The 14,102-nt window shown below is 39.6% G+C and overlaps 1 protein-coding gene across 1 annotated transcript in view; it reads left to right on the top strand.

The window, feature by feature from the left end:
• The window catches only part of MYO1F (myosin IF), a 129,724-nt gene extending 115,908 nt beyond the window's left edge, over window positions 1-13,816 (top strand). Inside the window, exons 23-28 of the mRNA XM_089670007.1 lie at window positions 1,036-1,182; window positions 2,990-3,138; window positions 7,607-7,681; window positions 7,764-7,953; window positions 8,067-8,236; window positions 13,365-13,816. Of these exons, the coding sequence (XP_089526133.1) occupies window positions 1,036-1,182; window positions 2,990-3,138; window positions 7,607-7,681; window positions 7,764-7,953; window positions 8,067-8,236; window positions 13,365-13,441 (808 nt within the window). The 3' untranslated portion in view covers window positions 13,442-13,816. The remainder of the gene's footprint in view (window positions 1-1,035; window positions 1,183-2,989; window positions 3,139-7,606; window positions 7,682-7,763; window positions 7,954-8,066; window positions 8,237-13,364) is intronic.
• Window positions 13,817-14,102: the final 286 nt, after the last annotated feature.

Genomic DNA, 14,102 nt, shown 5'->3' with positions numbered 1-14,102 from the left:
TACCGCAGTCCAGCTATAAGTCGATGATTGCCGCCATTACTAGTAAATAAAAAAAAAAATTCCAGTATCTATACCGCCATTTGTAAACACTATAGCTTTCACGTAAACCAATTAATTTACACGTATTGGGATTTCTTTTTAGCAAAGACATGTCGCAGAATACATTTTGGCCTAAATTTATAATGAAATTTGTTCAAATACCACCGAAAGAAAGCTCAATTTGTGGGGAAAAAAGGACATGTATTTCATTGGGGTGCAGCGTTGCATGACCGTGCAATTGTCAGTTAAAGTAACGCAGCAGCATAATGCAAAAAATGGCCTGGTCAGGAAGGGGGGTAAATCCTCAGGAGGGCAAGTGGTTAAAGCTGGTTCACGCTGAATCTTGCGCAGCTGTGTATGGTAGCTAATCAGCTGCTAACCTCAGCTTGTTCAATTAAGCTTTGCAAATAAAATCTGGAAGCTGATTGGTTTCCATGCAGAAGTGCACGAGATTCTGAGTGAACTAGCTTTAGTAAATAAACCCCTTAGTGCTCTAGATTGAGACAAGTACACACTAAACAGGGATATGCTTTGTTCATATTTCATGTCTGAGGTTTAAAACCACTTTAAGTTGACTAGGCTGGCTACAAGTCAGCCTTAATTTTCTCATAAGAGTTATTTAGCAAGGCTTTGGCCTGAACAGCATGACATACAGAGGGAAACCTACAAAATAGTATATAAATTAGGAATACCTAAATGTGGTACAGCAATGCAAGAGGTGTAAACATGCTCTTTCAGGTAAGTGCTCAGACAATAGAGTTTTATTTTTTTCAGATACTTATATATCACCATTAATTTACGCAGCGCTTTACATATATATTGTACATTCACACCAGTTGAGTTTGCCTTTAAAATACAGTTGGTGATTCTTCAGTAAAGATTCCCACTGTAGCAAGTGCAGCAGTAAAAGGTCTTGTGAACATACTGGTGGCACAAATGATTCTAATATAAATAACCATCACTCATATATCTAAATTGCTTTATGTTTGTATCCAGCACCCACCAAGATGATTTCTTTATCTTGCATGAAGCTGAATTTGATACCCTCATGGAGTCTATGTTCAAAACTGAATTAATTAGTTTGATGTGCAAGCGGTATGAGGAGCTAACCAGGAGCAAACTAACCCTGAATTTTGCTGACACGTAAGTACTATATAGTAGTATATTCTATTTGTCTGAATGTATTCTATAGTATGTGAAGCAGGCAGGTAGATGTCAGAGTGACATAAATTAGGTTGTTTCATTCCTAGAATAAAATTTAATGAATGCTTCGGTAAGAAGGTTTGCAAAACTAGTGTGCTGATTGTGTAGGATAAGGAAAGAAAGAGAGGCACCTTCTAAGTGCAGTATTACAAAGATATTTAATGAGCCACAATTGGTAAAACTCACAATGTAGAAGTATTAAAAAAGTCTTGTCTCTATACAGGGGCAGACTGTCAACTCATGGGGCCTCCGGGCAATAGGGGATCATGGGGCTCCTGTGTCCTTTCCCAAACTCAAAAAAGCCAATGAGAAAGGTACCATGGGCATCTCATGGGGCCCTCTACTGACCCTGGGCCTTCGGGCAGTGCCCGAGTTTCCAAATGGTCAGTCTGCCCCTGTCCCTATAAATAGAACATGTTAGGTAATACATCCTTAGGCTCCATGTACACGGGATGTTTGGAAAACTCTTCTGAATGATGGAAACTGACTGCTGGAAAACGTAGGGTAAAAAACGTCTGTTTAGCCACGTTTGCATACCGTGTTTATGAGTGTTTACGTTTAGATGCATTTTTTAAGATAACCTCAGGAGACCTTCTAAAATGCCCAAAATGCACTGAAAAACAGTAAAAAAAATTTCAGACATTTTGAGAGAAATAGAGAGAGCAGAAGCAGAGAGAGCAGTATGTGTTGAGATTAGCTGTCTTTTCTGGTTGTATTCACTATGGATCCCATCATGAGCATAATGCGGCATGTTCTACCATTTTTTTCATTCACGCAAAACCTGGAAATGACTGCTCTGGTGTACCAGGTCCATTTTAACACATGGAAAACACTTTGCATGCATTTCTGATGATGAAAAAAGGTTCTGGACAGCATCTGGATATGGAACAGTTAAAAAACGCTTATAAATGCAAAACGCTTATAAACGCGGTTAGCCGCGTTTACAGGCATTTGGTGTTTGAAATGCTGATAAAATCTACTCCTGAACGCAAGCTTGGTGCGTTCAAAAAACGACTGTAAACTCAACTGCCTGTAAACGACTGTAAATGACTATGTGAACATGGACACATAGGAAAACATTGGGGAGAGTTGAGAGGGAAAATGCAGAAAAGCTCCTGAACGTGAGTTTATCAGCTGCAGTGTACATGAGCCCTTAGGCCTGTAGAAGGAGCAGTTTGCTCCGAGCGCGTAGCCTTGTGTTCTCCCCTTCTGTCTGCCGAACTTCCTCCTGTGTGATGTCACGTCTACCCGGTTTGCGGTTCACGCTGGTCACGGGTACTTCCGGTTCCGGTCGAACAACGGTGCCTAGGACTCATGACTATCCACAGCGGTCTGGAACAACCTCTACCACCTACGGTGGCCATTACGCCACCGGACGGACCCCTGCAGGACACGCATGACGGCATTTTTGATGGGCTTTTTTAATACTTATACATTGTGAGTTTTACCATTTGTGGCTCATTATATATCTTTGTAATACTGCACTTAGAAGGCGCCTCTCTTTCTTTCCTTATCATGCATATAGAGTTTGCTCACTCTGGGACGGCTGCCACCTAAAGCGGTTATCAAGTTATAGACTTTATTGGGACTTATGGACTTGTTATACTGGATATAAACCATTAGTGATCTGAGATTTCTTTTTATGATTGTGTGGGATAACCTACCTTCCCATTTGATCTATATTAGGATTGACAGTACAAGGATCAATCTCAGATACATCCAATGATAATGACTATATTCTCTCCAGACTACAGCTTAGAGTAAAAAAAGAAGGCTGGGGAGGAGGTGGCACAAGAAGCGTATCATTCCTAAGAGGTCCAGGAGACATTGCTCAGCTGAAACCAGGAGGGAAGACCCTAGCAATAAGTATTGGGGATGGACTCCCCAAAAACTCCAGTAAGTATTATTCTGAAAAGAATTTCTGATAGAAATGAAAGTAAATATGTAATAACTCCAGGAGGTGAGTGATGTCACATCAGGCATGGTTTGAATATGTTATCCACAACCAACCTATACCACAGGAGACCTTTACAGGAATAGGGATAGGGCTTCTAATTCCAGCCCTTGAGCTTATGGTAGTTTGGGGGATGAATGAGACCTGAAAGAGGGGTGAGTATGGTCACCATGCACAGTTAGATTTTTTGTATTAAAATTTTCATACAAATTTCCAAAAAAATGTTCGTCAGAGCTTTCAATGATATAATCATAGACTCAATGCATTTAGTTTGAAGTGCAGATTTACACAATTTTGTTCAATTGGAATGCACATGTTTCATTTTTAGCGTTCAGTTTCAGGATGCATGGAAGTGATGTACTTGTGTACAAATCAACAAAGGATTAAAGTATAACTAAAGGCAAAAACTTTTTTTAGATTTGGATGGAGTGGAGAGGGATAAGACCACTTTTCAGTTTTTATTGCTGTCTGTACCCCCATTAAGGAGATTCACTCTCTCTATTTGTCCTGTTTACCATTCTCTGTGAAAGTGAAAGTAAAGAAAATCCCAAATTTTGGGTTGTGTCCAGGTAAGTAAGAGAGGTAAAATCTTTCAATGGGGACACTAGTTCTGGTGACTTGGGGGTCCCCAAGGAATTCCCTTAACCACTTTACTACAGCGCTATAGCCAAATGATGGCTACAGCACGGTCGTCTAGTTCTGGGAGGGCATCATATGACATCCTCCCAGAACGCGCCCCTAGCAGCATGCACCCAAAGCTGTCTGTGCTCGCTGTGTCCTTTGGACGCAGCTAATCACATGACATGGTAAAAGGCCAATCACAACAGCCTTTTACCATGTGATCAGCTGTGTCCATTCACAGCTGACCACCATGTAAATACACTTGCTGGTTATCAGCAGTACTTTCCTCACGCTGTCACATACATGAGTAAAGTACTTCCGGTAATCGACAACTGTCACAGCAGACATCTGCATTGGTCATCAGGGCACTGATTATCAGTGTCCTGATTATCAGTGCAGCCCCAAAAGTGCCCTCAATGCTGCCATCGGTGCTGCCCAACAATGCTGCCTATCAGTTCCCAATAGTGTTGCCCAGCAGTGCTGCCAATCTGTGCCTGTCAGTGAGGTCAGTCAGTGTCCTTCAGTACTACCTACAGTGCCTTGAAAAAGTATTCATATCCCTTGAAATTTTCCACATTTTGTCATGTTACAACCAAAAACGTAAATGTATTTTATTGGTATTTTACGTAATAGACCAAGACAAAGTGGCACATAATTGTGAAATGGAAGGAAAATAATAAATGGTTTTCAACATTTTTTTCACATAAATATCTGAAAAGTGTGGCGTGCATTTGTATTCAGCCCCCTTTACTCTGATACCCCTAACTAAAATCTAGTGGAACCAATTGCCTTCAGCAGTTACCTAATTAATAAATAGAGTCCACCTGTGTGTAATTTAATCTCAGTATAAATACAACTGTTCTGTGAAGCCCTCAGAGGTTGTTTAGAGAACATTAGTGAACAAACAGCATCATAAAGGCCAAGGAACACATCAGACAGGGCAGGGATACAGCTGTGGAGAAGTTTAAAGCAGGGTTAGGTTATAAAAAAATATCCCAAGCTTTGAACATCCCACGGAGCACTGTTCAATCCATCATCTAAAAATTAAAAGAGTATGGCACAACTGCAAACCTACCAAGACATGGTCATCCACCTAAACTGACAGGCCTGGCAAGAACAGTATTAATCAGAGAAGCAGCCAAGAGGCCCATGGTAACTGGAGGAGCTGCAGAGATCCACATCTCAGGTGGGAGAATCTGTCCACAGGACAACTATTAGTCGTGCACTCCAAAAATCTGGCCTTTACGGAAGAATGGCAAAATGAAAGCCATTGTTGAAAGAAAGCCAAAAGAAGTCCCATTTGCAGTTTGCAAGAAGCAATGTGGGGGACACAGCAAACGTGGAAGAAGGTGCTCTAGTCAGATGAGACCAAATTGAACTTTTTGACCTAAAAGCAGAACGCTATGTGTGGCAGGAAACTAACAGTGCACATCACTCTGAGCACACCAACCCCACCATGAAACACGTTGGTGGCAGCATCATGTTGTGGGGATGCTTTTTTTTTCAGCAGGGACAGGGAAGCTGGTCAGAGTTGATGGGAAGATGGATGGAGCTAAATACAGGGCAATCTTAGAACACCTGTTAGAGTCTGCAAAAGACTTGAAACTGGGGTGGAGGTTCACCTTCCAGCAGGACAACGACCCTAGACATGCAGCCCCTAGACATACAGCCAGAGCTACAATGGAATGGCTTAGATCAAAGCATAGTCATGTTAGAATGGCCCAGTCAAAGTCCAGACCTAAATCAAATTGAAAATCTGTGGCAGGACTTGATAATTGCTGTTCACAGACGCCCTCCATCCAATCTGACAGAGCTTGAGCTATTTTGCAAAGAAGAATGGGCAAAAATGTCCCTCTCTAGATGTGCAAAGCTGGTAGAGACATACCCAAAAAGACTTTCAGCTATAATTGCAGTGGAAAATTCTAATATTGCATATGCATATTCTAATATTGCATATGTGAATTACAGTACCTTTGATTTTCTTGACTGAGATCACATACAATGTTGAAATTTTGTTCATCAGATAAGAAATTGGAATACATTCACATCCTCCTTCATTTTTTCAGCTCTCTGCAGTTGAAAGGGTTCATTGATCCCCATCAACAATTAAAACACATTTTCCACAAACGATCATTCTCGAACAAGGTTCTAAAAATGTATAGGGGCATTTATACTAGTAGATTTTCCAGCACTTTTGCTCTATTGCTAAACATTATACCCCATTCTTATAAATGGGAAGGATTAAGTGCATTTCGACAAAAAGATATGCCCTATATACATGTAGATTTTCTTGCATCCAAAACAAATTTTAAGAAACAAAGTTTTTTTAACAATTTTTAGATAACTGTGTTAAAGAGTGGCTTGATATAAATACTGCTATTAATATGCAATCATGTAAAGTCTTAAAAATTACCTTATGGAAAACACTGTAATAATAATTAAAATATATCCTTCATGTAAAAACAAAAAAGGCAAATGAGAGACTAATAAATATAAGAAATTGACAACTTAAAATTTTTGAACATCAAAGAAACATTCCAAAAAAGTTTTTTTTAATGCTTCTCTTACATCTATCCCCCAACTACCACTTCCCCCCACAACTCTGCAAGTGTCACTGAGCAAATATGATAAATTAATGTATTTTGTTATTTTATTATATGGAGATCAAAGGTCTGACTTTTGATCTGCATATGATATCACTTAAAGAACTTACAAGTTACTTATTTTTAAATAAAATGTATTTCTCTTAAACCTGTCTTACCATTAGTTAACCCTTATCAGCCCTAATTAACGCCTTCATCTACTTCCCCACTATAATTTATATTAGACATGTGCAGTTTGTTTCATTCTACATCAAAATTTGGATGAATTTTTAGTTATTCATAAATTCGGATGAATTTTTAGTTATTCAGAAATTTGGATGTGTCCAAATTTCTAAATTACAATAGTAACAAATTTAAACAAATCCAAAATAATGAAACAAAATTTAATTCGAAATTTAAATTGAATTTGAAAAAAAAATCTAATTCGAAAACTAAATTGAATTTGAAAACAAGACTGGAATAAAATAGAACAGAAAATAAAGGAATAGAAAAGAATAGAATAGAATAGAAAAGAAATGAACAGAATATATTAAAACAGAACAGAATAGAATAGAAAATAATAGAATAGAACAGAAAAGAAAAGAATATGGTAAAACAGAACAAAATAGAATAGAAAATAAATTAAAAGAATAGAATAAAATAGAATAGAAAAGAAAGGAATAGAATATAAAAGAAAATAATATACAGTAAAAGAAAAGAATAGAATAGAATAGAATAGAAATAACAATAGAATAGAATAAAATAGAAAGAATATAACCATCTTCCAAAATTCAAATAGAATAAATTTGAATGCCGATTTGATACTTTTTTAATTCGATTTTTCCAAATTTGGAAAACTCAAATCAAATTCAAAAACAAATAAACAAAATAGAAATGAATGAGTTTTGAAAACAAATTAAATGAATTTAACTAAATGAAATTATTTAAATAACAATATGAAACTATTTTTTTCGTTCTCCGCATGTCTACTTTATAGTTACACTAAAACTTTAAAAAAAAAACTGGCCAAACAGTGAAAAACTCTTTTTTTTCTACATTTTTGTCTATAGATTTCAAAGAAATTAAAATAATTATTGCAAAACAATATTGCCACACCCTGCCCCCTCCCCCCTTAAGTAATAGGAAATATATTATTGCCAAGTAAACGGAATAAAGAATATTCTGATAATAAAATATCTTATTTTAGAGCCTACAAGAAAAGAAAAAATGCAAACTCGCTCACACAGGCCACCACCTAATCGCCCAGCTCCAGCTATCCCTGGTAAGTCTTTCTAAAACCATTAGCTCCTCATCCTTATTAATTTTTGTGTTATTGAAGACTTATGTATACCTGTATTTCATAGGTTCTGCTAAAAATGGGGCTCCTCGGTTTAATTCTGGACATTCTAGAAACCCTACTTACACTCAGGCCAAGCGGCAGAGCAGAGCTCCACCATCTACTGCCCTCCCTCGACAATCAGCACCTAGAAAAAGCCGTGCACCCTCTGACCACAACATGGAGTTCCTTAATGTACCAGACCAGGGTGTTGCTGGGTAAGATTTCTTACTATTGTTTTTTTAATTTTGGGTTAAAATACAATACAGTCTTTTGAATAACAACATATTTTTGGGGTTGAAATTCCTTCCTGACCTAATTTGCTTTGCAGGGTACAAAGGAGAAAGAGTCTCAGTCAGAGAGCACCACCTGCAGTAGGCCATCCAAAACCTCAGGTCAAGCCTGTTAATCCTTGCTGCAGAGCTATTTACCAGTACATTGGACAAGATGTTGATGAGCTAAGCTTTAATGTTAATGATGTTATTGAAATTTTGATGGAAGGTGAGTGGCAAACAGAGGTAATTTTTTTTTTAATTGTAAAATTGCACATCAGAAAACATCATATTTTATGAATTCAGCCGTGCAGACACTGGTAGTCACAGAACCTTCTTTAACCGCCTCCCGCCCGCCATATAGTAAAATGATGGATGCAAGGTGGTTCTCTCGTTCTGGGAGGACGTCATATGATGTCCTCCCATTCTAACCGAGCATGCGCGTCCCTCGGACACAGCAGATCACGGATCAACGGAAAGAGCCGAAGATGTCAGCTCGGTCATGTGATCAGCTGTGTACAATCACAGCTGATCGTATGTAAATAGGGGAATGCCTTTTATCGGTATTTCTCTCCTCGCGAGCTGTCACGATGACAGCTCAAGAGGAGAAGAGAGCCGGTAATTGGCATCCCTCAGAGGGGACATGTACACTGATCATCAGGGCACTATGATCAGTGTGCCCTGATGATCTGTGTAGCCCCAGCAGTGCCACCTGTCAGTGTCCATCAGTGCCAGCTCTCAGTGTTTATCAGTGCTACCTGCCAGTGCCCAACAGTGCCACGTCACTGCCACATTTCAGTGCCTACCAGTGCACATCAATGCCACATATCAGTGCCCATCTGAGCTGCCTTTCAGTGTCACCCATCAGTGCCAGTCAGTGCCACCTATCAATGCCAGTCAGTGCCACCTATCAGTGCTGCCAATCAGTGCCACCTATCAGTGCTAGTCAGTGCCGCCTATCAGTGCCAGTCAGTGCCACCTATCAGTGTGCATCAGTGTCGCCTATTAGTGCCCGTCAGTGCTGCCTATCAGTGCCGGTCAGTGCCAGTCAGTGCCAGTCAGTGCCACCTATCAGTGCCTTATATGAGTGCTGCCTTTCAGTGCCCATCAGTGATGCCTGTCAATGCCCATCAGTGCCACCTACCAGTGCCTCCTCATCAGTTCCCATCAGTGCAGCCTATCAGTGCCCATCAGTGCAGCCTCATTAGCGCACATCAGTGAAGGAGAAAAATTACTTATTTACAAAATTTTATAACAAAAACTAAGAAAAAACTTTGTTTAAAAAAAATTTTTTAAGTGCTTTTTGGTTTGTTTAAGAAAAAATACAAAACCCAGAGGTGATTAAAACCACCAAAATAAAGCTCTATCTGTCACAAAAAAATGATAAAAAATTCATATGAGTACAGTGTTGCATGACCGCGCAATTGTCATTTAAAGTGCAACAGCGCTGAAAGCTGGAAATTGGCCTGGGCAGGAAGGGGGTATAAGTGCCCTGTAGGCTAGTGCTTAAAGCCTCCATAATGCTTTTTTAAAGATAAACAAACAGCTAAACACACCAATGGAATACATGTAAGGGAGTGGAGGCTGTATACTGTATCTGTACAATCCAAACGCACACGTTCCTGCGTTAAAAATGGCTATGTGTATAAGTGGGTGCTGCAGGACCGTCGGCTGTAACCAAACTGAATCAGCAAGGGAGAATGTCACCAGCACACCAAGGATCACCAAAGGTGACCACATGCCTGATGAAGGGGTCCTGCTAGACTTCGAAACGTTGCCTTGCTGTAACTGTGATCGTTTATTAAAGCTTTTGGACCCATATTGGTGATGCTCGGTGTGCTGGTGACATTCTCTCTTGTATACTGTCTCTGTCCCTCCAATCCTGAGATTTATGTAGCTCTGTTACACAGCACAGCTTTGCCTGGGAATGCAGAAAACCTTTCTTTGCTGCAGTTAAAGTGGAACTAAAGTCAACATCTCAAAAAAGTGCTAGTAGGTAGGTTGTAGGTTAAAAAAGACCCTGTACGTCTTTTCAGCCATAATATCACTTCTGACTTCTACTGCCTGATTTAATTAATTGAACACTGACAGGCACACATCGACAGCTCAGTGTACAATCCTACAGCCCTGGCCAAAAGTTTTGAGAATGATACAAATATTAATTTTCACAAAATCTGCTGCTTCATTGTTTTTTGTCAGATGTTACTATGATAAACTGAAGTATAATTACAAGCATTTCAAGTGTCAAAGGCTTTTATTGACAAATACATTGAGTTTATGCGAAGAGTCAATATTTGCAGTGTTGACCTTTCTTTTTCAAGAACTCTGCAATTCACCCTGGCATGTTGCCAATCAACTTCTGGGGCACATCCTGACTGATGGCAGCCCATAATCAATGCTTGGAGTTTGTCAGCATTTGTGGGGTTTATTTTGTTCACCCACCTCTTGATTATTGACCAAAATTTCTCAATGGGATTAAGGTCTGGGGAGTTTCCTGGCCATGGAGCCAAAATTTCGCTGTTTGGTTTCCCAAACCACATAGTTATCAATTTTACCTTATGGCAAGGTGCTCCATCATGCTGGAAAATCCATTGTTTACCACCAAACTTCTTGGATGGTTGGGAGAAGTTGCTTTCAGAGGGTGTTTTGGTACCATTCTTCAATCATGGCTATATTCTTAGCCAAGGGAGTGGGCTCACTCACAATTTTACCTGAGAAGCAACCAATGAATGGTCTCAGAATGCTTCACTGTTGGCATGACACAGGACTGATGGTAACGCTCACCTTTTCTTCTCCGGACAAGGTTTTTTCTGGATGCACCAAACAATTGGAAAGGGGATTCATCAGAGAAAATGACTTTACCCCAGTCCTCAGCAGTCCAATTGCTGTACTTTTTGCAGAATATCAGTCTGTCTCTGATGTTTTTCTTGGAGAAAAGTGGCTTCTCTGCTGCCCTTGACACCAAGCCATCCTCCAAAAGTCTTTGCCTCACTGAGCATGCAGATGCACCCACACCTGCCTTCTGCCATTCCTGAACAAGCTCTGCACTTGTGGTACTCCGATTCTGCAGCTGAATCAACTTTAGGCGACAGTCTTGGCACTTGCTGGACTTTCTTGACCGCCCTGAAGCCTTCTTCACAACAATTGATCCTCTCTCCTTGAAGTTCTTGATGATCCTATATATGGTTGATTTAGTTGCAATCTTAGTAGCAGCAATATCCTTGCCTGTGAATCCCTTTTTGTGCAAAGCAATAATGACTGCACGTGTTTCCAGGTAAATTAATATTTGTGTCATTCTCAAAACTTTTGGCCAGGGCTGTAGTATGTCAGATGCTGGGAGGAATAAGTAACTCCTGTGCAGGTGTCTGAGTTATGTCCTCCTGACCTAGGCAGTAGAGAAGACTCCAGGCCCAGAAGTGCACCTGGAGAGGATGGAAGTGGCATGAGTGAGGTGGGGTTATGCAGATGTATCACTGGAGTAGGGCATTTTGCTAGGTGAATGTACCATGATGTACACATAATTTCCAGGACTCCCAGTGGCCTAAAGTACTATAGTTCTGCTTTAGGTGAAACGTACAAGTCTTGAACCTCCCCTAGACAGTAAAGGAAGAAGCTGCAGACTCCAGAGCTCAGCTCTTTGTTGCTCTGCTCTCTCCTCCTATCAGCATGTCCCTTGCTGGCACATGAGCATGGCAGCACAACTGCTTGTCTTTATTATTTGCTTCCTACTATCCACGCTGAGTTCTGTTGTACAGTGGATTGCAATGATTGCAATTGGTACTTTTAATGATGTACCTCTTGCTGAACACTCAGCACATATCTGCGGCAGGAGGGTAGGTGGGACTTAACCTCCCTAGTGGTAATCCCGAGTGTGGCTCGGGGTTAAATTACAGTACCAAAAGCAGTAACCCCGAGCCACACTCAGGATTACACTATAGTGCTTCTCCTGCAATTCCCCGATCCTTACCTTGTCCTGCGAACCCCGGATGTCCTCCGGCCAATGCCGGCATCTGTCTTCTGCGAGCGTCGGGACGCAGGGGGGTGGAACTGGTGGGAGATTCAAAAAAGTAAAAATATGACATACACACAATACATTGTAATCTAATTGTATTGCATTACTGTATCAAACCATTTCACCTAAATTTTGTCCCTAGTGCTTTGTCCTGTGCCCTGCCTGCACTTTTACTGTTCTTTCTGCCTGGAAACTTGAGAATGTCCATGGCATCCAAAAAGCGTCCCTTTAGGTCAAAAGCAGTTTTTGACCAGCTAGAGAACAGCGATAGTAAATTAGAATCACTTGCAGAATTGAGCGATAATGATATGTGGGGAAATTCGTCATCAGACACTGAAAACTATTCTGCGACTGACTTCAGTGATGTGCGAGCTTGGTGCTCTATTTGAAATTTCAGTGTTTTTGGTTTGATTACATTTTTTAATTAAATGTATTATTATTTTATTATTATTTTTTATAATTATTTATTATATTATAATTTATGATTTCGTTTTTCAAACTTTATCATACCCGGGATGTTTACTAGACTCTTGTTTGGACAGATTTAAGTGAGTTATTTCTAGGAATTACAGGCCTACATTACAAAACAACAAAGTTCCATGCAAAACAATATACCACTTTGACATTCAAAAATATTGATTAGTTAGACCGCCAGGGAAGTTAATGCCTGCATGCTGCACGTATCCATTCATGGTACATCATTGTTGTGGACTGTCATTGATAGCTCCCAGTCACCATTAATGATTGGGAGCCAATGAGAGGGGCCCCCGCTTATGTGACCACTGTGACAGCTAATCACAGTGATCACATAATCAGGAACTCCAACTCCCATCATTGAGCACCCATTAAAGAGCCAAGTGTCGGCAAGAGGTTAATAAAATCTACTTTAACTTTTCTTCTATATTTGCCTGGAATTTAACATTAAATTGTTTATTACACTGGTAGATTAATTTGAATGATCATTTTAATTTAGACAGACCAGATAGTTACGATAAAAACTTGAACTTTTTATGTATATATATATTTATTGATTGCCTAATGTGTAATGGCATTCTTACTTTTGGGTAACCCCACCTCCCTTAGACCCACTCCCAGTCTTATATTCATCTTTCTCCAATCTACCAAGATCTTGGTTGCTTGGACTCCTTTCTCAAGGAGGTCTCACAGCCGTGAGCCTGGTTCATCGGGGACAGGCAAGTATAAAACCAAGAGGAAGGATTAGGATTACCCCAATAACTATGTTTATAATTTATATTGCTATTCACAATCTATGAACTTATATGTTAGAATGCACTATGTATTTTATAATGTTTAATTGAATTCATTGTGATTGCGATATTTTCAGATGTTTCTGGTTGGTGGAAAGGAAGACTTCATAGAAGAGAAGGACTTTTTCCAGGAAATTACGTTCAGAAAATATGATACCATATATAATCCTTCATGATTGTGTGCATTGGGAAGAACAGTCAGTGCTTTGAGAAACAGACTTCTTGAAAAGAACGCTTCCTAACAAAGCAATTTTAATCCATTATCAAACGCATTGTGTAATGCTATCACTGGCGCATGGGCCAGTGGGTTTACATTTTCTGTTCAAGAACATTTTAACTTTGCCTTTATTGAAAGCTATGTAAATTAAAAGCTCTGAGAGATTTTTGTCTCTATGTACTGTACATTATCCATAAACAATAGGTTTTGTTGTGTCAAATGTATCACCTCAAACATTCATTTTCTAAAGGATTTTCACTTTTCTCTGCAATAAACATTTCCCAAGAATCCAATAAAAAACCTACCACTGTATTTTAAGAAATACACCAATGTGATTTTAAAGTTCAACCATTCTGTGTGACTTCAATCATACAACTTAATGCAAGTTGCAAGCATGTTGCACATAAATAGTGCGGGAACTTTAGTCTCCGCTTTTAAAATAGGGCAACAAACATTGGATGCGACTTTGAAGTGGTGAGTAGCATGGCAAGTCACATCAGTGTGAACCAGGGCTAATGGTTTAAGCTGAACCAAATGCAACCAATTAAACTGCTACATACTATAGCTGAAATCCAAACATATGAACTCTCTTACTGGA

The sequence above is a fragment of the Staurois parvus genome, unplaced genomic scaffold, assembly GCF_062004578.1.
Source record: "Staurois parvus isolate SC_StPar_1 unplaced genomic scaffold, SC_StPar_1.0 ptg000086l, whole genome shotgun sequence".
NCBI lineage: Eukaryota > Metazoa > Chordata > Amphibia > Anura > Ranidae > Staurois > Staurois parvus.
This window is presented reverse-complemented; position numbering and strand designations above follow the sequence as displayed.